This window comes from Acipenser ruthenus, chromosome 14 (assembly GCF_902713425.1).
Source record: "Acipenser ruthenus chromosome 14, fAciRut3.2 maternal haplotype, whole genome shotgun sequence".
Classification (NCBI taxonomy): Eukaryota; Metazoa; Chordata; class Actinopteri; order Acipenseriformes; family Acipenseridae; genus Acipenser; species Acipenser ruthenus.
The window spans coordinates 12076883-12100567 of NC_081202.1; the positions used below are offsets into that span (position 1 = coordinate 12076883).

At 38.1% G+C, this 23685-nt stretch overlaps 1 protein-coding gene across 1 annotated transcript in view; it reads right to left on the minus strand.

The window, feature by feature from the left end:
• Positions 1 to 1247: 1247 nt before the first annotated feature.
• LOC117419560 (kielin/chordin-like protein) overlaps positions 1248 to 23685 on the minus strand; it is an 82516-nt gene continuing 60078 nt past the window's right edge. The window contains exons 30-54 of the mRNA XM_034032419.3: positions 21324 to 21494; positions 19634 to 19810; positions 18139 to 18221; positions 17848 to 17938; positions 17497 to 17579; positions 16752 to 16925; positions 16257 to 16436; positions 15586 to 15850; positions 14906 to 14988; positions 14513 to 14680; positions 13839 to 13932; positions 11782 to 11955; positions 10992 to 11074; positions 9519 to 9639; positions 8157 to 8239; positions 7399 to 7498; positions 6609 to 6697; positions 6094 to 6196; positions 5391 to 5533; positions 4658 to 4830; positions 4322 to 4433; positions 4111 to 4212; positions 3684 to 3848; positions 3219 to 3519; positions 1248 to 2960 (exon numbers count right to left, since the gene is read on the minus strand). Coding sequence (XP_033888310.3) covers positions 2743 to 2960; positions 3219 to 3519; positions 3684 to 3848; positions 4111 to 4212; positions 4322 to 4433; positions 4658 to 4830; positions 5391 to 5533; positions 6094 to 6196; positions 6609 to 6697; positions 7399 to 7498; positions 8157 to 8239; positions 9519 to 9639; positions 10992 to 11074; positions 11782 to 11955; positions 13839 to 13932; positions 14513 to 14680; positions 14906 to 14988; positions 15586 to 15850; positions 16257 to 16436; positions 16752 to 16925; positions 17497 to 17579; positions 17848 to 17938; positions 18139 to 18221; positions 19634 to 19810; positions 21324 to 21494 — 3536 coding nt within the window. The 3' untranslated portion in view covers positions 1248 to 2742. The remainder of the gene's footprint in view (positions 2961 to 3218; positions 3520 to 3683; positions 3849 to 4110; positions 4213 to 4321; positions 4434 to 4657; positions 4831 to 5390; positions 5534 to 6093; positions 6197 to 6608; positions 6698 to 7398; positions 7499 to 8156; positions 8240 to 9518; positions 9640 to 10991; positions 11075 to 11781; positions 11956 to 13838; positions 13933 to 14512; positions 14681 to 14905; positions 14989 to 15585; positions 15851 to 16256; positions 16437 to 16751; positions 16926 to 17496; positions 17580 to 17847; positions 17939 to 18138; positions 18222 to 19633; positions 19811 to 21323; positions 21495 to 23685) is intronic.

The following is a 23685-nucleotide window of genomic DNA, read 5'->3' on the forward strand; positions in this document are numbered from 1 at the left end:
GAAGCAGCCCAGGGGTACGCGTGCCCCTGGTTGTAAACCCCTGATCTAGTATAATCATTTTAGTGATTAGGATTTAACAGCTCTGTTTCTGAAACTGAAGACTGTATAATTATCTTCAGCTGCCATTGCTGGTAGTCATGTGAGCTGTTCAGTGTGTTTACATGTAAATAAATCCTGTTTGCCTGCGTGGCGTATCAACAACCTCTGTCTCAATCTCCTGCCTGTCACTCGGCAGCGAATGCACTCGCCGACACGACAGATGACTACTCTGTCACAAGCATTAATACCCTGTATGTTTCTAAACAAGGGATTTAGGGGCGCTCACTATGGATTACTGTAATTGAATCAATTAGTGTGGATTCTTACTGTGTACATATTTCTCATTGTGTAAAAATGTTGTTTTGTATAATTTCATGTACTGTTCCCCAACTATAACATATAAATTAATAGTCAATTGTCTGTTGGCAGCATAGGCACAAGATTAAGGACCATTGCCATTCGGTGCAGTATATGATGCATTATGCTGTACTCCAGGGCACCTTGTAAAAATGAATGCTGACAGCCTTATATAGACCATAAAGCAATTTTTTTTTTTTTGAAAGACATAATTGATCTAACTTATTTCTTGTGTAGTCCAATGGATTTTGGACTAGTTTTGTCTCAATTCTAGCATCTTATACTACTGGTATGCTGTTAAGTAGTTTCCTATACTACTGTACCGGAGAGGTCTGCAGTTTTGAGTGGTGCGATGCTCCCTAGACCTGTATACAGATCTGCAGTGTTAAAAGAGTTAGGCCACTGGAATCCATGCCACTATACCCCTAACCCATTCATCAGTTGAAGCACAGCCTACACAGAAATCTTAGGATCAAAATCTATGACACTGGCTACGAGGCATTAACCCCTTAGTGTGCCAACCCATGCAATTCCACACCCATAAGTCATGGTCTCAATGGGATGACCAGTGTAAAAACAAATACATACACAATTAGAGTTTTCCTAAGTAGCCAACCCTCCATGCTCCAGCCAGTGGGCTACATTATTAATGAACATCAGGCTTTCTACAACCATTCAGAACAATGCTTGCCAGAGTAAAGGCAAAAGTAAGGAGTTGTTTACACAAGCATCACAAAAGCTTTTCAAAACCGTGTTCTTTTACAAGGTATGTGATGCAGGTTTGACCATGGGACCAGTTCAGACATCTTAGTTACAAACAGTTATCAACATAAAAAGAATGCACGTACGTGTTAAGAAAACATATTTTAATAAAACACAATAAAAAAACCCAAACAAAATAAATACAAACATATAACCAGTATCACTGATAATGTTGTTGTGTATTTCTAAAAATACTTCAAATCACAGTTTGAACCCAGTATTAAATACATTTGGGTTACAAAACAACACCTTTTCACAAATATCAAGTGATTTCTAAAAGAATAAAGAAATATATAAAAAAGGAATATATATATATATATATATATATATATATATATATATATATATATATATATATATATATATATATATATATATAACATAAAATAAAATCTACTTTGATTTAGCACAGTGAAATCATATAAATAAAACCACTGTTATTTGAAAGAATTACATTTTTCTTTTTATTCAATCAGACAGCTGTATGTCATGAAGGTATGCAAACAGTCAAGCAATATTATGATCAACAACATTTTGTACATACCATTTTTTTAACATTACTGAAAGCAAATTGACAATCCCCCTAACTGATTCCTAGAACTAATTTATTGGTCCTCGGAAGGCAGCCATAGTCACTGGTAAGCTGTTCTAAATTGTACCGCTTAGTTTGTGATCAGTCCAGAACATAACAAGCCAATTCCTTGCACAGGTTCTCACAACACCAACCTAATTTAACTCACAGGTTAGTCAATCTCCTTCACTCCTGACTTATTTTTCATACACAGAGAAATCCCATTAGTCACATGGACATGTGTGGTCCCTGGGTCTGAACAGGATAAATCTTAAAACCTTACTTTTAATTTCTCTTGGTGTGTGTACACTCCAGGCCACATAAGGCTCCTTTCAGCTGTTTAAAATAATATTCTTAAAACTGAGATATTACTTTTATAAGCAAGCAATACCTGATACAGTAGTATTATATATGTTTAAATAATATACAGTAAAAAAACTGAAACTTTTTGTTTGTATAAAAAAAAAAAAACTAAAAAACAGTGGTCTTGAAAATGTCACAAAATTCAATATACTTCTTAGGGTTTGACAATACTATTTTTCACCCAGCTATGAACAAAACGATTCACAAATAATTGCATATATACTGTAACAAATATATTTCACTCGTTACAGTCCCTGTTCTTGGGCAAGAATCTTTAACACAGAAATATACCCAGAGAATCCTGAGAAAGTGTATTCTCTGTGAAATTTAACCCTAACTGCTCTGGAAGTAAATTAGTTATGAAATAAAGCACCAGTTTCTGCTTATTATATGAGATCTCTGCCTCAGTTAATGCTCTATTTCAAACTCATACTCATACTCCCCACATTCATGGCTTAAATTCCCTTGATCATACAGGGAGAACACTATGAAAAGGGGCACTGATAATACTTAATTAATGTACTATGGACTTAAAGATAAAAACAAAATCTAATGTCATAACTGGTTTCCTCCTGTGCAATGTCTGTAAGTTATAGCACCATTATTGTGATGGTTGAAAGTTCAAGAGGTTTCCTTATTGTATTTATTTCTCAGATGTTGCCGTAGATAATCTTGGGACAGGCCTCTGGCTGGATGCAGTGCGATTCATGCTCCACCAAGCCCGCTGGGCACTGGCAGCCCGGAACACAGGGTTTGAAGCAGTGGGCCTCTATCACTCCCAGAGGCACGTCTTTGTTGAAACAAGTCTTGGGGCAAGGAGGGCCGCACTCATCGAAAATATAACCACGGTCTTGGGGACAGCCCACAGCTGTGGAGGAAGATAAGCACACACAGTATAATTGAAGGAACCAGTAGTATCCATTTTCTCTCTACCTGATCATTAACACATCCACTTTCTGAAGATCCTCCCAGCTGAGATTCTAAAACAAAAATTGGATCAACAGACGATGCCAACCCTTAGCTCTTCTACTTGGTCACCCATCCCAATTAAGATCTACTAAAATGTCTTCATTTTCACAGGACAGTTCTTCTTTCTGCCTTTAAATTGATATAAACAGCATCGTACCACAGAGAGCAGGTGACCTCCACTGAAGAATGACTCCAGACTCCCTGCATTCTGAAGCATAGGCCTCCAGAGCATCACACAAGCAGTCATCCCCATTGGACCCGCAGGCACACAGGTCATAAACACAGGAGGCGAAGAACATCTCTGGCAGGACCACATTGTGGCAGCGCTCAAACACCTTGGACTTCAGGATCTTGCACTTAGCATTGCCCTCCTTGCGTGCACGGTATCCCGCCTCCTTGCACGGGTCAATATCCTCTCCATCGGTACAGTGTGCATTGGTTTGGTTCTCAGCTTGAACCTGAAAGAGAAATTTAGAACAATGGCATGTCATTAACAACAGTGGTCACACGGAGCACAGTATGCACGGATTCAGTTTGTGTTGTCTTATTTTTTCAGTACAGGACTATACAGTTGTATCTATAATAAGGTTTTTTTTACCTTAATCTCAAGATATCCACTAACCTTCCAGCTATTTCCAAAGGCAGCCTCAGATAAGACAATCTGTCCAGTGCGGATCCTCATGTCATCCTGGGGGTAGTTGTTGAAATTTCCACAGAGACCACACATGTGTCCTTTGTATGTCCCGGGAACACTCACTTCCAAGTGGGACTTCCCATCCCATAGCACCTGCAGGTTTGTAACAGGTTCAGCATTTCCCCATTATAAAACATGTTCAGAGTCCAACCCATATTTCATGTTTGAATTGACATTTACCTCAGTTTTGATGGAATGACTGCAGCCATGTCCATGGCCAAATTTGGAGCCATGGCCAGATTTGCTAGGCTATTAAAAACCTCTGGGACCATTTCAAAATATTGTTAAGATAGAAGACTATAAAGTGAATCCGGGCATGGGATTGAATCATTATTCCTTCAAAAAGCAAACTTACCTTTACTCCAATATTGGTGTTCAGTAAAATTGTGTTTGTCTTGCGTTCTATGTATATGTATGGCTCTTTGAGGAAAGGCAAAGTCACAGTCTGATAGTCCACCTGTTACATGAAATTCAAGCATTAGATCTCTGTTCAAAATAAAAACAAACAACTTTAATTGAATAGCAATATGAATATTTTACACACATTAAAAATGCAACACTCATACCACAACAACCCAGTTTTGTAGTAACTGCACCACAACATCCCCAATCAGTACAGTGACTTCTTTAGTCCATGAGACTCCTTTACGACCTCGGTCATCATTGGTTGCATGAATGCTGAAAGTTCATAAAAAATGGTTTATCATTAGTATATAAGAATGTATGGCTCAAAACTCCAGCAATAATAAATGTGTATGGTTTAATTTATTCAACTCATGGAAAAGCATAGCAAATATATATCCGTTACACACACAAATTCTATTACATTGTAGCTGTAAAGTTAAAACTGAAAAAGGTTATTGTTGGGGTAAGAATTAGCTGACAGAAGAAACTGTTCTCACCTGAAATCTCCCCCTTCACAGTCCTCGGCCAACACATAGGTACAGGCCCCCTGGAAGTGGATCATTTTCCCATCGAAAGTGCGGTAATGAGGGTCTCCAAATGCAATGCATGTAGCCGGCCGAGGAATGCAGTGTGGACAGCACATGCCAGGAATCAGAGCTGGGGTCTCATCCTTAAAAGATGAATGGGATCAATTATTTGTATCGCAACTTATATAACGGTATACTAGATATCACTGTCTCTGTGTGTTATTTGCTCCAGTCCTTTTAAGTGCTCAATACATACATCTTTAATCTTCAAGATTTCGAAGGCTAGCTTTCTAGTCATAGTTACTGCTGTTAAAATGTCCATTTAAATATTAAACAGTCACTAGAATTCATCCCTTGCATTTCTCAGGCTGATAATGGGGTGATTACATCAGCTCAGAACACATCTCTGGTTAATTCTAGTTTTAACTTTGCCATCAAATTCAATAAAAAGGAGGCTTCTAACCTATAAAAATAACATTGGGAATTGTGAGCGATTTCTTAAGCCATTTTTTTGTCTTGAAATAGCTCTCACTGTTTACAGCAGACTGCCAATTCAAAATGGGTAATGGCTCCACTCACCCTACACTATACTATTATTTTTATTATTATGAAAAACAAATCTGCAGTAAGTGATTTTGTGACACACCCTCAGTTCCAAAGGGAGTCACGGTTGTACCTGCTGAGTACCTAGTGGAGTACCTACCGATGCACAGGAGACCTGTGGGCAGCGTTCAGTCTGACAGTGGACCTCCCCTGAGACACATGTGCAGGTTGTGCACTCATCCACTTCCCAGTGCTCATTGGACTGGTACAGGGTGCCCTGGTACATGCACGAGATGTCTGGGTCTAAAATACAACGGAACAGGGTGACCACCTGCATTGGTTATTCAAAGACTGGACCAGACAGATGAGATACTCCAAGAGGTAAGACATGCAAAGAACTAACAGCACAAGAAAAGGGACACTAGTGTTGCATTTTTCTACTCTGATGCATTATGAGCATCAACAATTTACCGAAAGCCTCCACTAGTGTTTTATATGATTATAACAACCTTGACTTGCATAAAGAAGGAAAAACATTGAGTAAAATAGCTCGCATCGCTCGATTTTCAAGGCGTGGTATCCGAAGCATAATCAACAAGTACAGAGAAACATCATCTGTAATTGACAAACCCAGCACTGGAAGACCCACAAGGTTGTTACAATAGAAGAAAACACTAGCAGAAACACTGCAGTGTATATTTTATAATTGGTTATCATTCCTTTAAATATGTCGGCATTTTTTCAATATATTTGTATTAATTTACCGTGACTACTATGTTAGCGCACTGGAAAATTCCTTAGAGCATGAGGTGCTGAAAAATATTTATGTTATAATATTATAATGCAATGCAATTGACTGATACCTTGGCATTCATAACAGCATTTCCCTGGTGATTTCACTTTTACCAGGCCATCCTGGCAAATGACTGAAGTGCATTCCTCAATGTGGCACTCGATGTGACCAAGCTAAAAAGAGGGATTACAGCTACATGTTAATCTTCAGGTATAGAAGATAATATGATTAAAGTGTGGTTGAGCCCTCATTTACTTTGACTGATGCACTGTTTAAAATCCACTTTTTTTATATGAATTTATCGCAGGTACTACAAAATGCAAACCACATGATTAAGAAATAAAAAAAAATAAAAAAAAATTATATTAAGACAAGTACCTACTGTTTTTTAGACATATAAATGTTTACAGTGGTCTTTCTAATACAAAACTGAGGACATTTGGCTATCTATATAATATGTACAATAACTGTGTGAATACTAATACATATAATATTTGTCACAAATCAACTAACTGCAGAAGCAGTTAAGCATAGTGTATCTGAGTTGCATGATTGCAGCTCAGGGAAAATTCTCATTTTACTTACATTACATGTACAGGTGATGCAATCATCCACACTGTCTGTCCAACTCTCACCATCAGAAACACGACGATTTTCAGCTTCAATCACACACTCTGGAGCCAACACAAACGACATTCGTCAAGTTTATTTGTACTGTATATGGACATTTCATTATCAAATCTCACTACTGTCATTAGGACAAAAACATTTTCAGTGCAGATGTAATGAACAGGATGGGGGTTCAAGGTCTGGTATTTGACTAAACCAGAAATCAGCCTAGCTAAGAGAACCTTGTCTCAAAAAAAAAAAAAGTGCTAAGAGTCTGCATAAGTACAGGAGGACTTCACCTCACCTTCAGTGTAAGCAATTACACCAAGCGTATTCAATCTGACCTCAAATGTGACAGCGATGAACTGTTACAGCTTGTTAAGTCCATAATTCCTTTACTAAAAATTGAGCTGCAAGTTAAACGCAGCTTCAGGGGCTTTATTTATTTATCGTTAAAAGGGGGAGTAGAAAATAAACTCCTTTGAAATAATGTTTGATGTAAGTAAGGCTATGATTTACCTCTACAAATGAGGCTTTGATCTCAAACAGCTGCCCAGTGTACAAATATATCCATACAGTACATCCAGTGGTCTTTGAACACAATGTCCTGGTTCTTTAATTGTGAAGTCTTGTCCTGGTTCTTTAATTGTGAACTCTTCTGGAAAACTAGCAAGTATTTCACACCATAAACTAAAAAAGGTTTCCCATGGGTAACTACTGAAGTTAATGAATGTCTCATGTCTGAGCTCTACAGCTATTTGCTTACCATCACAGATAGGGCAGCAGGAGTCTACAGAAAAGAACTGCTCTGAAGTTGGACAGCTTAAAGGAAGACACCCTTGGTGAATACAAATCCAAGTCAGATCCTAAAAGATTAAAGAAATCTTATTTTTTTAGAAACATGAATCCTGGGGTTACTATAACAACAATGTATACAAGAACATATGTGCTGCTTTTGGTGATTGGATTGCTTTGCATATTTCAGATTGTAATGAATGCTTGCCCATCAAACAAACTGCCCAACAGAAAGCAGCGAAAGCCCCACCTGTGTTGAAAACCCCAGACACTGACTAGGAGTTCAAGGGTTAAGGACACGCTGATTACTGTGTGTATAACTTGACTAACGGCCAGAGTTAATGGTTACAACAGAGATCATTTTTATACTGCATCTGGGTATAGCAAATTACACTGAAACAATAAGAACATCACTGTTTACTGAACATTTGAAAACACATCAAATGCATGTTCATGCTCCAACCCTTTCATGCATGACATATTTTTATAGATCCATTTTTTCCCCCATTGCTTTATAAAGGGGAATTAAAGGCACTCTCATATGAGGCCATCATGCATCTGCATCTTCCATATGTCCCCATATGAGGTCGCCATGCATGAAAGGGTTAAATAGTGTTAACCACAACAAAATTCTGGGGGTCAATTTGGGATTATATTCACCCATGTACAGTAGTCTATTGTACACCACTTGTTGCTGTCTAAATAAAAGTGATATTGTGTGTGACATACCTTACACTGACAGGTATAACATGGATCATCTGTTGCATGGACTTCACTGCCAACAAGAGTGGCTGTGCAGTTACTCAGTGGCTCTGAAAACAAACAAACACATTGTTTTAAACAAGTTTTACATTTTTATCCCCCATAGTAAAAATTTCAAAAATCTTCAAAAAAGAAAAATCAATTGTAAACCAAAGTTTAATAAAAAATAAAATAAATCCAGCAGTTGGTATGAATGCTGCCTCAATATATCCTCTAATTCTGAACGTTGTTTCATTGCATTTGTATAAACGTGTATATATATATATATATATATATATATATATATATATATATATATATATATATATTTAAAAATGTTAGTGTGACATATGTATGTTTGCATGAATGGACAGGCTACAGCACATCCCCAGATTCTGATATTCAGTAAATGTTTTTATCGTGTGTAGTTAAACTTTAAAATTTTACAATTACATTTGTAGATCACAATTGGTCCATTTAAAAGAAAATAATATATAAATATAAAACTTATATGGATTGCCTTCACCCTTCTCTAACATACTAATTGCAAACAGATTACAATAACAAAGGGATCTGTATTCATTAAATCACCAGATGTTGGGTTCATTTCCATGAATTATTGTTCAGGAGAACTAAAGCCAGAGAAGGCAGTTTGTTGATCTGGCCCTCTGCAATGTCACCAATGTACCCAAATGAAAGCACAGCTCATCCACCTAATGCCTGTGATTACAGTATAATGGGAACGATTTTTTGGAAAGGACGCAAGTTCACTATTACCATCTGTTTGCTCACTGTTCACAGATGCGACTTAAACCACAATCGTCAGAGCACAGTCAATGCCAAATATATTACAAACTAAACACTGTATGAGTGATTTTCAAACCTGGTCAAAATAAAGCCCTCAATGGCTTCATCACGAGCTCAGCTACACCACTGAAGTGTCTATTCCATGCAATACCGTCATATTACACCTGCCCTGGAAAGTGCCAGAATACAAGTGAGCCCAACATTATATTGGATCGCTTACGAGGTAATGAAGAGTTTTTAAAATCTAAAGCTAAAGGTAGTATAATGTGAGTGTAATGAGATGAGGTTTAAATCAGGATTAAGAAATATAGACTGTCCTTGAACATGGAGTGCTTACCCTTGGTAACATTCCGTTCTGTGTCTCCATGACTACTGTTGCTTCATATGGATTATATATATACATAAAAAAAAAAAGCTCAGTAACCTATTTCATTTTGGGCCCTGCATACAAGTTGCCTGGTATCCAATATACATGAGAAAACAGCTGTGTAAAACTGTTTTCTTTCATCTGCTTGGTCATTCATTGTAAATAGAAATACTGACGTGCACAAGTAGGACAGCATTGGTCAGATCCAGGGAAGTGAATGTGATTCTTGGGACAGTCCACCAGGCTTGGACACTGCTTACGGTAACAGCGTAAATGCTGCTCCCCATCTGGCATCACCTGCAGAAAATCACCCCCAAAAACGTAAGAAGAAAAAAATCTGCTCATACAAACATACAGTACTAGAGTGTTTTTTTTTAACTGATTATATGGCATTAGTACTTGATTCAATTAAGGTATAAAAAGGTGGTATGAGGAGCTCTAGGTGTGGGCTGGATGTTAGTACCTGACCTCTGTGGTAGTCTAGGTATATAAGGAATGTGTTTTCTGGCTAGTATTTCTTTGTTTTGATCCAGGATCAGCGTAAATAGTTATTTGTTGAAAGAACAAGTTTACTTTTGTTCACAAATAAAGTATTTGTTTCTTTTAACTGAATTTTTGGTTGTGCGTCTTCCCTGTTTAACATCAGCCACTCGGCACACCCTCACACAAACCGGTAACCGGTCCAAACAAGTCATGTGAGTAGTATTATTGTGATTATATGACTTAATATTACAGACTAGTTTCCTCATAGGTTCCTGCACTGTGTGGCAGGCTTGTGAGTTTTACCACACTTGCATTTCTAACTGAACAGTGAAAAAATAACACTTTACTTTTCAAACAACATAGTTAAATAAATCTTTGGAAACTTTGAGAAGTCTCAACATTAAAAATGTATGCATTTTTAAGTAATTTTGAATTGATTTTCATTTTAAAACTACAAGACAAATTGCTGTGCACACTTGGCTTTCTGTACATTTTTCTGGATAGGGAGTCATAAGTCTACCATAGACATGACCCTCACCTTCATCTGAGTACTATTATCCCTATCATTACACGGTGCACAGTGATTGACTCTAGAGCACAATGTTTTACAAAGGGTCATTGCAAGTGGCATTCTCTTTAGCTTCAGTGACTTGTCTGATAGACAGAATGAAAGGTATTTTAAAATATCAAATGGCAGTCAATTCCAACCACATGGCCATCTCTTGTCAGGTCTTGACAACCCTTACCAAAACACACACCTTCTGGCAAACTGTTGTGGCAAGGTTCCTGCAAGTTTGCTGCAAACTTGTGGTGAATGCCTTCCATTCTTTTTTGGTTCACATTAGGCTTTCAGTCACAATGAATGAAATACAGTACATTGTATAAACTGTGCTATATACATCATATCAGTCTTCTGGCAGTCTAAGTATAGGAGATAGAAATATGATCTCTGTTTTGAAGTTCAATACACTGTTAGCACTGAAACTATATTGAAGAAATGTCACTTTAAGTGGTGTCTCTATCCAGTTGTCAAGAGATTTCACAGAAGTGAAATAATGAGTTTAACCAAGAGCTAAGTGAGTTGGGAGTGCTCTGTTGATTCAGTGTGTGACCTTTTTAAAGAGTGAAAAGTGTAAATAATAAATCAAATAAAAAAAATCTCTCACTTCACAAGTACAAATCTCACATGGATCACTGGCAGGCTGGAAGCTGTCCCCTGGACCATACACTCTGTCATTGTACACACAATCTGCAAGGAAAAGCACACTAATTAAACACTGCTATTTGGCCATTTGATTATTACTATATATATATATAAAAAAGTTTCTTAAACCTCAAAAGGGATAATATTAATAAAAAGTAAAGATGGCATCAAAATTAATTGCACTGTTCAATTTTTAAAAGGTTTTTGGTTGCAAAATAGACTGTTGTAAAAAAAGGTCAAATTTGATGCTTGGTCCAGGAGAATTTGGACACAAATTAGGAGCTAGCAGGAACTGAGAAGACAGAGGACTCAAAAACAACTACCTGTAACACAGCTTGACTTATGAAAACCAATTCTCAGAAGGTGGTTTTTCTAATCAGCAAATTGTGTTTAAGAACACCTCTAATTTCTCAAAGACAACACATTCCTTGGCAGGCTTCTTACTCTTGCTGACAAGTCATGGCATTAGCAAGAACTTGTCAGCAATTCATTTTAAGTGTGTGTTATGACAAATTTCTTAACTTCAAAATGTTTTATTTTTATTTTAATTTTTAGAAAAAGTGATTTGACGTGTTTAGTATGAGATATTTTAGTGTCCAAAGTATTATTCAGGCTCCAACAATTAAGATATATTTTGTTTTTATCTCATCTCCAGTCCATGTAGCTGATTTAGCTGTAAACCACATTACTGTGTCCCCAGTCAGTTGCTGGTAATATTACTCAAATGACCCACACATAAAACATGTACCTACCTGCACACAGCGGGCAGCACTCTCCTGGAACATGGATCTGATTAACACAAGGTGAGACGCAGCGAATCTCTGAACAGGTTGTGACTCCATCCACACACATACAGGACATACAGGGGGTTGTGGTAGCAAACCAGCTGCTGCCATCCGTGTACTCCCTCCCATTGTACATACAGCCTACACAGCACAACATGGACACAACAGAAGGAATGCAACTAATTGAAATGTAACTCAGTACTCAGAAATATCAACATAATTCAAGATAAAAAGCTTTAGGAAGACACAAAAACTTCCTGAAATAAAAATTATATATATATATATATATATATATATATATATATATATATATATATATATATATATACACACACATACACACAGTGCCTTGCAAAAGTATTCAGACCCCTGACCAATTCTCTCATATTACTGAATTACAAATGGTATATTGGAATTTCGTTCTGTTTGATATTTTATTTTAAAACACTGAAACTCAAAATCAATTATTGTAAGGTGACATTGGTTTTAGGTTGGGAAATATTTTTAAGAAAAATAAAAAAACTGAAATATCTTGTTTGCATAAGTATTCAACCCCTGTGCTATGGAAGCTCCCAGTTTACACCGATGAAAGAAATTGCCCTAACGAGGACACAATTACCTTACCATTGGCCTCCACCTGTGAACCATTAAAGTTGCTGTCACATTTTCTAGATAAAAACCCCACTGTTGAAGGATCTTTGGTCAGGCTGTGAATCTGAAGGAAAATGAAGACCAAAAAGCATTCTACAGAAGTTAGAGATAAAGTAATACAAATGCATAGATTAGGGAAAGGGTACAAAATAATATACAAGTGTTTGGATATCCCAGTGAGCACAGTTGGATCAATAATCAGGAAGTGGAAGCTGCATCACACCACCCATGCACTGCCAAGAAAAGGCCGTCTCTCAAAACTCAGCGCTCAAACAAGAAGGAGAGTTGTGAGAGAAGCCACAGAGAGGCCAACAATCACTTTGAAGGAGCTACAGAGTTCAGTGGCTGGGAATGGAGTAATGGTGCACCAGTCAACCATATCAAGAGCTCTGCATAACACTGGCCTGTATGGGAGGGTGGCAAGAAAGAAGCCATTACTCAAAAAGTACCATCTGAAAGCACATCTGGAGTTTGCCAGAAAGCATGAGAGTGACCCAGCTGCGATGTGGGAAAAGGTTTTGTGGTCAGATGAGACCAAGACAGAGCTTTTTGGCCAAAACTCAAAGCGCTATGTGTGGCGCAAACCTAACACTGCCCATGCCTCAAGACACACCATCCCTACAGTGAAGTATGGTGGTGGCAGCATCATGCTGTGGGGATGCTTCTCATCAGCAGGGACTGGGCATCTTGTTAAAATTGAAGGAAGAATGGATGGAGCAAAATACAGGGAAATACTGCAAGAGAACCTGCTTCAGTCCACTAAAAAACGGAAGCTTGGGAGAAAATTCACCTTTCAGCAGGACAATGATTCCAAGCACAAGGCCAAAGCAACATTGGAGTGGCTCAAGAACAAAAAGGTGAATGTCCTACAGTGGCCCAGTCAAAGTCCTGATCTCAATCCCATTGATAATCTGTGGCACTATTTGAAAATTGTGGTCCACAAGTGTCGTCCAACCAACCTGAACAACCTGCAGCAAATCTGCCAAGAAGAATGGGCCAAAATCACTCCGACACTGTGTGCAAAGCTGGTACATACTTACCCCAAAAGACTTAAAGCTGTTATTGCAGTGAAAGGTGGCTCTACCAAATATTAATGTGTGGGGGTTGAATACTTATGCAAGCAAGATATTTCAGTTTTTTATTAATCTTAAAAATATTTCCCAACATAAAACCAATGTCACCTTACAATAATTGATTTTGAGTTTCAGTGTTTTAAAATAAAATATCAAACAGAACGAAAGTCAGTAATATGAGATAATTGGTCAGGGGTCTGAATACTTTTGCAAGGCACTGTATATATATATATATATATATATATATATATATATATATATATATGTATTCTTTTTTTTCTGTATCTCTCATTTTCCTACCTCTACAGCGAGGGCAGCAGGTGCCAGAGTCCGTCACTTGGTGCATGCAGTTCAGTCTCGGGCACAGGGTGTTCCCACAATTAACGTTCCCACCCTGAAACAAAAGGTTTTCACTTAAAACATACTGGCCTGTATTTTCCATTCTAGACATATAAGGCCCAATTTTCCACTGTGGGCAACTTGCCCATGTAATACATTTACTATGTTGAGGGTAATTTGCCTGCGATATGCCCATAGTGGAAAATATAGGCCACAATGTAGGCAATTTTGCACACAATGAAGAAATCAGGCCCTCTGTAGTCATCATACTTCCATCATCCAAAATTCAACTGATCACAAATTTAGCCCAGTCACTGAAAACACACACATATATATATATATATATATATATATATATATATATATATATATATATATATATATATATATATATATATATATATATATATATATATACACATTAGTGTGAATATTAACATTTCCTTTACAATAGATTATTAGATTATCTTTAATGGAAACTAAGTGAAACAGAATCAGGCTCAGTCAAGATAAGTGACGTTGTTTTGTAATTAACAGCTTTTTTTTCCTGAGTTTAATTTGGAAACAGAATTGGCTCAAAATAAGTTGAAAGGGACATCATGTGAACAATCCCTGAGGTAAAGAGGCTTTCTTACATTGCAGGTGCACTGCCTACAGTTGTCTGGAGTGAAGTCTTCTCCGTTGCTGTACAGCACGCCCTCAAAGAAGCAGTCCTTGCATAGGGGACAGCACTGACCGGGCAAACGGGAGGGGTAGCTGCATGTGACATCACAGCGCACCTCTGAGCACCTCACCTCCCCTTGCTGACAAACGAAAACTCACATTAGTTACACATTGATGCTTTCTTTCATGAACAGAAATCTGTTTCTGTGTGATACTGCTTCTCATATGCAATTGCCTGAGTAAAATGGTTTTTGAAACCAACATAGTTTGTTTCTACTGCATGGAACCAGTTAACCAATTATATGAAACTTGCTACCAGTATACCCAGATAGGTTTTAACTCATAGTAGGGTAGGATGACCTTACCACACAGGCACACTCTTGACAGTCATTGGTGGATGAAGGCCAATGAACCCCCCCTGCATACTCCTTCCCAAAATATGAGCACACTGCAAAAGAGAAAAACAAGTTAGTATATAAAACAAACTTCAAAAAAGACAAGTAGATCATATAAATAAGTCCTTTGCCTCAACATAATTGTGAGATACCTTAAGTGCTTGATGGAGATCACACCAATGTAGGTACAGTGTTCATTAGGATATGTGACAGATCACATTGGGTAGAAATTATTATGGGCTAAGCATAGGTGCTATTTTGCTCAGACCAGTAAACCCTGACCAGATTGCCTTGCATTTTGAACCACGCCCCTCCTATATTGTACAATATTGGGCAGCAGTGTGGAGTAGTAGTTAGGGCTCTGGACTCTTGACCGGAGGGTCATGGGTTCAATCCCAGGTGGGGGACACTGCTGCTGTACCCTTGAGCAAGGTACTTTACCTAGATTGCTCCAGTAAAAACCCAACTGTATAAATGGGTAATTGTAAGTACAAATAACGTGATATCTTGTAACAATTGTAAGTCGCCCTGGATAAGGGCGTCTGCTAAGAAATAAATACTGATAATAATAATACAATACAAAATGTATGCCTTGTAACCATGAGGGCAGAAAGCCAGATGGTTATATAAAAGAAAAGTGGTGTCTTTACCTGGGCACTCGGGGCAGCACTGCCCTGGTTTCGTGAGGGGGTTGTTACAAGTTGTCTGGGGGCACACCACAGTGGTGCACACAACGTTTCCATGGAGACAGTTGCAGCGCTGGCAGGGGTCTGAGGGCGAGTGGAAGGTCTGCCTGTTGCTGAATTCAAAACCTTCATAGAAGCAGCGGTCACAGGATGGGCAGCAGGCAGGTGAGGGCACTGGGTGGGAACACTGCTGGGGGCATGGCGTCTTGTGACAAGTCACTACCTCATTCTGCACATCCCAGAGAGCACTCAGTTACTGAAGCACATAGCAGTCTGCCACATAAATCACTTTAAAAAGACTACCAGTAGTATTTTTGTACCACATATCCCCCAACTGAACAGTTAAAACTGTACAAACTTACGGTATAGAAGACTGCCAATAATAGGTTTGCTTGTGCAAAATGGCAAAAAAAAAATTAATACAATAAATATCTGCTGTAAAGTTTACTGTCAGCAGAACACAACATTTACTTAAGACCAATACATTTCACCTATTTTCTTGTTTTGCGCTTTTGGTGTGAACGCAGATGTTTACATGCTCATGCATGTTTTTTTAGTTGCAGTTTAAAATCATAGCAACTTATACCTTTTGATTTAGCCACCCATGCAGATCATCTGGTTAATGAATGACTTACGATGCATGTACACTTCGAGCAGCTGTCTGCAGGGGAGTCGAAAGTGGCTCCAGTCTCATAGACCCGGTCCAGGTAGTGGCAGATCCCTGTACACTGAGGACAGCACTCTCCAGGAGGGGTGGTAGGGTTACGGCAGGACACAGCTGGGCAGGTTACTGATACACATGTGACACCACCATTCTTTAAACAAACAAGGGAGATACGGTTATGAAATCATACAGCTAGCAAGACCACCTCCTTTTATTTGCATTCCAATAACTGGAGACCGATGTGATGTACAATCTTTACAGTTCCTATATTTCTTTATTCTCATAAACAGGGTAAAATTAATCAATATCTACTGATGTAAAAAAAAAAAAAAAAAAAGCTATGTTTCATTTTGTGAATTTGAGTCATTCAAGAAGCAGCTGAATGCCCCAGGTGAATGCTTGTGATGTTTTTCTACAAAAGAACTCCACTGGAAAGCATAGTGAAGTTTGTGCCTCAACACCTTACCAGACAAGTACAGCGCTGACATTTATTCTTCGGATCCAGGAATCTTTCGCCATTTTTACAGTCTCTGCCTCTGAAAATACATCCATCACATACAGGGCAGGTGCATGTGTCGATTGCAGGGTGGGGACAAGAGACCTTACTGCACTTTTTTGTTCCACATGTCACTTCACCTTTCTGGGATATTCCAACAAAAAGCAGAGAAACCAATTGAAAGAAGGTGCATTTATTAGGCAAACTTACTCAAATGTAATCTTATTGGCCTCATACACAAACCACATTCACCGACCCTAATGTCTGTCAATGCCTGACCCCTAGTCCTGTCATACATTAAGCTGCAGATTTCTCTAAAAGTCAGCTGACTAACAAAAATGTAGTATGAGCCGGGTCAAGAAACTAACCAAAGGAAGTCACACAGCAACAATATAAATCTCAGTACTTACGCTACCAATTAAGGGAAAGCTGCAGGAGGAGTTACCATTCATATTCCATTTAAACTATTCACAATGTTCTCATATAATACATCTTATATTTTAACTGGGAGGTCAGCTGGAGTTGCCATTTCCAAGTCACTCACAAGACTATTGCAATGTGAACCACAGCCTCAGTGTTCTGATGGAGAAAACTGGTGGTGCTTGCAGCTTCAACTTACTGACTCTTTGAAAAGGGGTTTCCTATACTTCACTGGCACTGCAGAAGACAGAAATCTGCTGTTATAATTTGGAAGATTACTGAAGGGCTGACTTACAAAGCATGTGCACTCTTGGCATCCTCCTTTGGAACCTTGAAAGGTTTGTCCATCAATATAGTCCCTTCCTTGGAAATAACACCCTAACAAAAAAGGAGACACAAAATTCACAGATTAAAAAGAGAATTATTTAGGCGTCATGACCAACCTGGAATGGAGGCAAGCTACGGCACTGTATTGTTTTTTAAACCGGTCTTCTGATAAACTGTAAACTTAACTAAACGTAAAAGACAGGAAGGGGCCAATAAGTATATGGTACTTACCAATTCATTCATTTTTCAGCAAGCCTTAATGACAGTAGTGACATGGACTTGTTAAAAAAAATGGAGTTAAAAAAAATCATAACCTCACCATCACAGAGTGGGCAGTCACATGGCCCAACAACAGGGTGAGGACAAGGAGCCGGAGAACAGAGTCTCTTTATGCACTGAACAGAGCCAGACTGAAAAAAACAAACAATGATGAGTTAGTGGAGAGAGGTATGGGAAGCCTCAATTAAGGAAAAGAGACGTGTGCTACTAGCAGAACTAACAAAGTGAAACTCGACATACATTACAACCCAAATGAGCTCTTCCTATAGTGGGAAAAACAAGCATAAAAACAAACACCTTCAACGATGGAGTACAGAAACACAAGTCTTACCCTGCAGGTACACTGGGAGCAGGAGTCAGCTGGATCGTGGAATGTCTGTCCATTGATGATAACAACCCCATTATAGAAACATCCTGTCATGAAATAGATGTACACAATACAGGTACAACGTGAAATCAGGACAAACCTACTGATTTGTATAAGTAATAGAGATGTAAAGGGAACACACATAATGTACTTTGTTAAGGTTGCATGTTTAGATCATCACCATCATTATTATCATTATTATTATTATTATTATTATTATTATTATTATTATTATTATTCCTACATGCGCTACTCCTTGCATAGTGAAAATAGACCTTTGATTAAACGGACTGCCCTTTGCATGACTGGTTAATTGTTAAGCAGCTGGCATCCCTGATGTCTGTTCTGTAATTTAACAAAGCCATCAGTACAGGTACTACATAAGTCTAACATTTCTGAAACCAAGATAGTTATCTTTTTTTTAAGTTAACAGCTTTGACTAGTTATCATTAATTCTTCTCAGAGCTATGTAATCATTTGACATGTAAAAATGTTTAAGACACAACACTTGTACCAATTGCTTCACATATTACTAAATTCAAATTCAAATTCAAACTGGCTTTATTAGCATGACAGGAGTGGTCCAACGTTGCCAAAGTATTTCAACACAAATGTTACATGAATTAAAATATAATGTCAATGACACACAATATCAATCCCTCCTGCCTCTCCTTCCTTCTTAACAGAATGTAAACAATATAACCCGAGCCTCCCCTCCCAGCAGGATCCGCAGTTTCTCAGGGTCAGGCAGGTGTGGAAACTGGGTCAATTTCCTAGAGAATTTCGGGAGGTGTGTGTCCCTTATTTGGCAGTATTTGGAGCAGGACAGCAGGAAGTGCACCTCTGTTTCAACTTCTCCCAGCTCACAGTGACTGCACAGCCTGTTCTGTCTGGCCAGCCAGCTCTTTTTATGTTGGCCTGTTTTGATGGCCAGGCTGTGGTACTTTATTAGGTTTTGTCTTTGGGATTTTTTATCCTGACAGGATACAGTGCCCGATAGCATTCCAATTTGTTAATTAATTTTGTTTCATTATGCCAATGCTCAATGTATTTCATTTTATTATTGAGATCAATTTGTTTAAATGTTATTGCTGTAATTTTGTCATTGGCACTGTTGCCAAACTGGTGTTTCTTTGCTAGTTGTCTCAGGGGGTGTCTCTACTTGTCCCTGTTGCAAGTCAGTTTAAGTCACAATGGGTAAGACAGTAGACTGTATAGACGGCTGCTGATAGACTTTCTGCCAATTTCCACCATCACTGCTGAAGAAGTTGGAGGTGGTGTTAGGAATGGTCCCATATCCCTCAATAATAATGTAAACCCCTTACAGTTGTTTTTGTGGCTGGTCTGGCTGACCATGATGTTCCATACACCCCATTGCAGTGCTAGGGGACTCCAGTGTATACCCCATTTGCACTCTATCTGCTTTAAATAATTCTACGCATAGCGTCTATACCCTTACCTTCACAGACTGGGCAGCACTTTCCAGGAAGAGAAATGGGATGGGTACAGCCTGGGTTATAACATGGTTTGGGACTGCAGTTCACAAATCCACTCATACAAGTGCAGCGCTTACACTGGTTCTGGGGATCAGTGAACTCCTGGCCATTCAGGTACTCCTGACCCAGGTAATTGCATCCTGTGGAGGAGAAATCAGACACATACAGCTATCCACTGAAAGCCAAAATTCATAACATATACCGTATGAGTCCTAAAAATATTGGCCCACAGAATACCAGCCAAACGCATTCAAACTTTCATGTATTTAGGGCTATTGCACAACAGAAACTGATCAACACAAATGGTAGTTCTGGATACAAGATTCATACTGCAGAGAGTCAAGTTAACCCTTCCTTTACTCTTTTACAATATTTTCAATCAACTCACAGGTGTTCTGAGTTTGGTTACTCCAATAGATTTAAGGTTGAGCTTGTTGCTGATCTTCTAAATAAAGCAACATCCCGAACCTCCCTAGCTTGCCAAAGTGGCTGTTCAGAAACAAACATATTTTCTCTAAAATATTATCCTGCTACAGTATTTGCAGAGACCTAATTGTTTATGATCTGTTTCGACTCACAATTCCAATGACATTTCAGCAATGAGGAATACATACTGCTGTTCATGCCTCTTCTGCTGTTAGACACTGTCATTTGAACATCCTGTGTATACATGTAGACAATTCTATATAAAGGACAGTTCTAAACACCTCATTCATGCAGATGTTTCTTTTGAATTATCCAGATCATATCAGTGCTACTTTCCTGCGGGTGGATCTTTAAAGTGCATACAATGTAGCGTAATGGGAATGCAAGACCCCCTAACCATGAGGAAAAATTAATTAAATGCACCCTGCCCTTTATTGTAGTGCTCCTAAACATGAATGGCCATTAGCTACACCACATAAAGCAGGTTCATTCCACAACATCTGCAGCAAAGCTAAAGCATAATGAAAAATACACAGACTTGACAGTTTTCCCCACATACTGTATCCTCCAATTCTGATACTCTCAGTAAAAAATGTAACCACTGGCGGTTTACAAAAAATCAATATCCTTCTGGTTTGCAGCATAGTATATTGTTGTGACAAGAGGGATTAAGCATGAATTCAGCCAAACGGGGAGTCCAAAAGCAAACATGTCTTGATGTATTCATGTTATACCAGCACTACAGTAATACCATGGATTTAGTGGAACTTTGTATATATAAAAACAATCTAATCTTTGGGAAATTTGAAAGCTGTGGGACTGGTACAATTTAAAAATGCCTGTAGAGAAGTATAGTTATATTAATTATCTCAAAAAAACAGCTGGAAATAACAGTCAAATGTCAAATATAGCATTAAGGGTGACAAGCATCCAGAGCAGCAAACAGGTTAATTCATTATTTTGTTCCCACAATTTATTGAAGGCAGTCCTTTTATCTTTGGTGCATTGCGCAACTACAACAGCTGAAAATGTCATTCCCTAAAACACTTAGGTTTGTACAGATGATACATTTATATTTACTTTTTTCTGCAGCAGTTGACAGAAAACAATTGAAAATACTTAATATGAGGTTAACTTGTCATTTAGACAAATAGACAAGATTGACGTTACTAACAAAAACTTCATTAAACGGATGTTCCCGGTTGTGCTTGTGACTGGGATGCTCACCTTCACAAGCCTGGCAGCACTGTGCCTGCACAGGGAATGGGCAGTCCACAGCAGGGCACGCCCTCCTCTCACAGGATACCGTGCCTTCCCGACACAAACACAATCTGCAGGCATCCGACACGTCTGCAAACTGCTCCCCGTTAGCCAGCTCTTTACCACCATACCAGCAACCTACAGAAAGCCAAAGACATGGTTTATAAACTACAACCTGGTTACAGAATAGTCTTAAAACACTCACGCTCATTTCTAGTTTCAATCTTCTTGCTACTACAGATGTAAAAATGATGCATTTTATTTAGGTCTTTGTTTTGTGTAAACCGGCAGTGGATTTTGAAGAAAAAATTGTATTTTTTTCTGTTGTTATTATTATTTGTTTATTTAGCAGACACCTTTATCCAAGGCGACTTACAGAGACTAGGGTGTGTGAACTGTGCATCAGCTACAGAGTCACTTACAACTACGTCTCACCCGAAAGACGGAGCACAAGGAGGTTAAGTGACTTGCTCAGGGTCACACAATGAGTCAGTGGCTGAGGTGGGATTTGAACCGGGGACCTACTGGTTACAAGCCCTTTTCTTTAACCACTGGACCACACAGCCTGCTCAAATAATTAAAATTGTGCTTAGTCAGTTGCAGCAATTATAGGTATCTGACTTGAACTTGGCATGTATACTGTAAGTAAGTGATAACTAGAGGGTGCTTTGACTGAATTAGGAGACTCCAGGTCAATAAAATCCAGCAGAGACTCAAGTTTTTTTATACTAGAAATAGAAATGGTTGTCTCCAAATAGACTCAAAGCATCCTCTGTTATAGCTATTTTTATACCTAAAAATGAAACAGTACAGGACTTGACAGCTATACTGTCCACAGTGACAGCTGCTTTTAAGAAACTGTGTATATTTTATGTAGCCGGTTTTAAAAAGTTATTTTGTCAAGTTTATCAAAGTTGAGTAGCCAGAGCTTTCCTTTTTTCACAACATAACATTAAGATGGTTCCTTTTGTCTCTTGTCTTTTTAATAATTTAGAGGATTCCCTTACCAAGTATTCTAACTCCATTAATAAATATCTTCTTCAAACCACTAATACGGCCTGATTGTTTTACTTTAGCTTGAATAAATGCTTGTAATAGCTTGTAAAAAGTTTTCCTTTTTTCTGCCGAGTTAAAAGACAATTAATTTTGAGTGGTGGAGACTATTTACAGTACTACTGGAGCCTCAAAACTATATCCTGTATTGTTTTGGTAATGAAACTGTAATAGTATGACAAACAAATCCACGACGGATGAACTGAAGAGAAATCGACATGTATTTAGTGCACACACACGCACACACACACACACACAATGTCATAAAACTGAGACACAGCTGTTTAATATGCTGTTTGATCATGTACCCAATATTTTTGCACTGAAAAGGTTGGCCTCTTGTGATTGTCTTTTGATGTCTCCAGGCAAAACATTTAACAACCTCCTGATTTAAATAATGCACAGTGCTATTTGATGCTATGAACTGCAAAAGTTGTCAAACGCAAATGTAGTAAATATAAAGCATCCTATATGGTATGCCATAAGCATCATTCAAATACAACCCAAAACATGGGTTACTATAAAACTACAGTATGATGAAAAAAAGATTCACAGCAGTTTAGGCCATTCTAGATTTCCATATTAAACACACCACAGCTTGTTTCTAAAAAATGTTGATAAGATACTTATACTAAAACCTGGAATGGTTCAAACTTCTATCAAACAGGAGTCTTATTTCCACCCCTATCTGCTATTTCTAGGGATATACTGTATTCCTGTTGCAGCTGCAAAAACTTAAGTGCATCACAGGTCTGTTCAGCTAACTCAGCGAATTAGTAAAAAGACCAGCATTTACTGATAGATTATAGACTAAGTCAGCTGTTAAAACTGCAAGATAAATCCATTACATATATGTTATGTATATTAATTTTTGCCAATGACTAAATAATTATTCTCAGTGCTCATCTTAAGCAAAGCCCCAGGAGGGAGTTGAGCAAATCCTCTTTTCCAAAGACATCTGCGTTAACTTAGGATGACAAGTTACGAAGAGATATAATTGGTTGTGTTCGGATAACAAAAGATAGCATTACTGGCTTTAGTGCTATTACACAAGGGCTTCAATTCTTGAAATGTATTTTTGTTTACGACTGTAAGTCGCCCTGGATAAGGGCATCTGCTAAGAAATAAATAATAAATAATAATAATAATAATAATAATACAAATAGTAAATTCACAAAAGCAAAATTATAAAAAGGCAGATACTGTTTTGCTCCAGATACTGCTGAAAAATGTTTAAGCTCTCCCCAGCGTTGAAAATTAAAGACCCTTTTTTTTG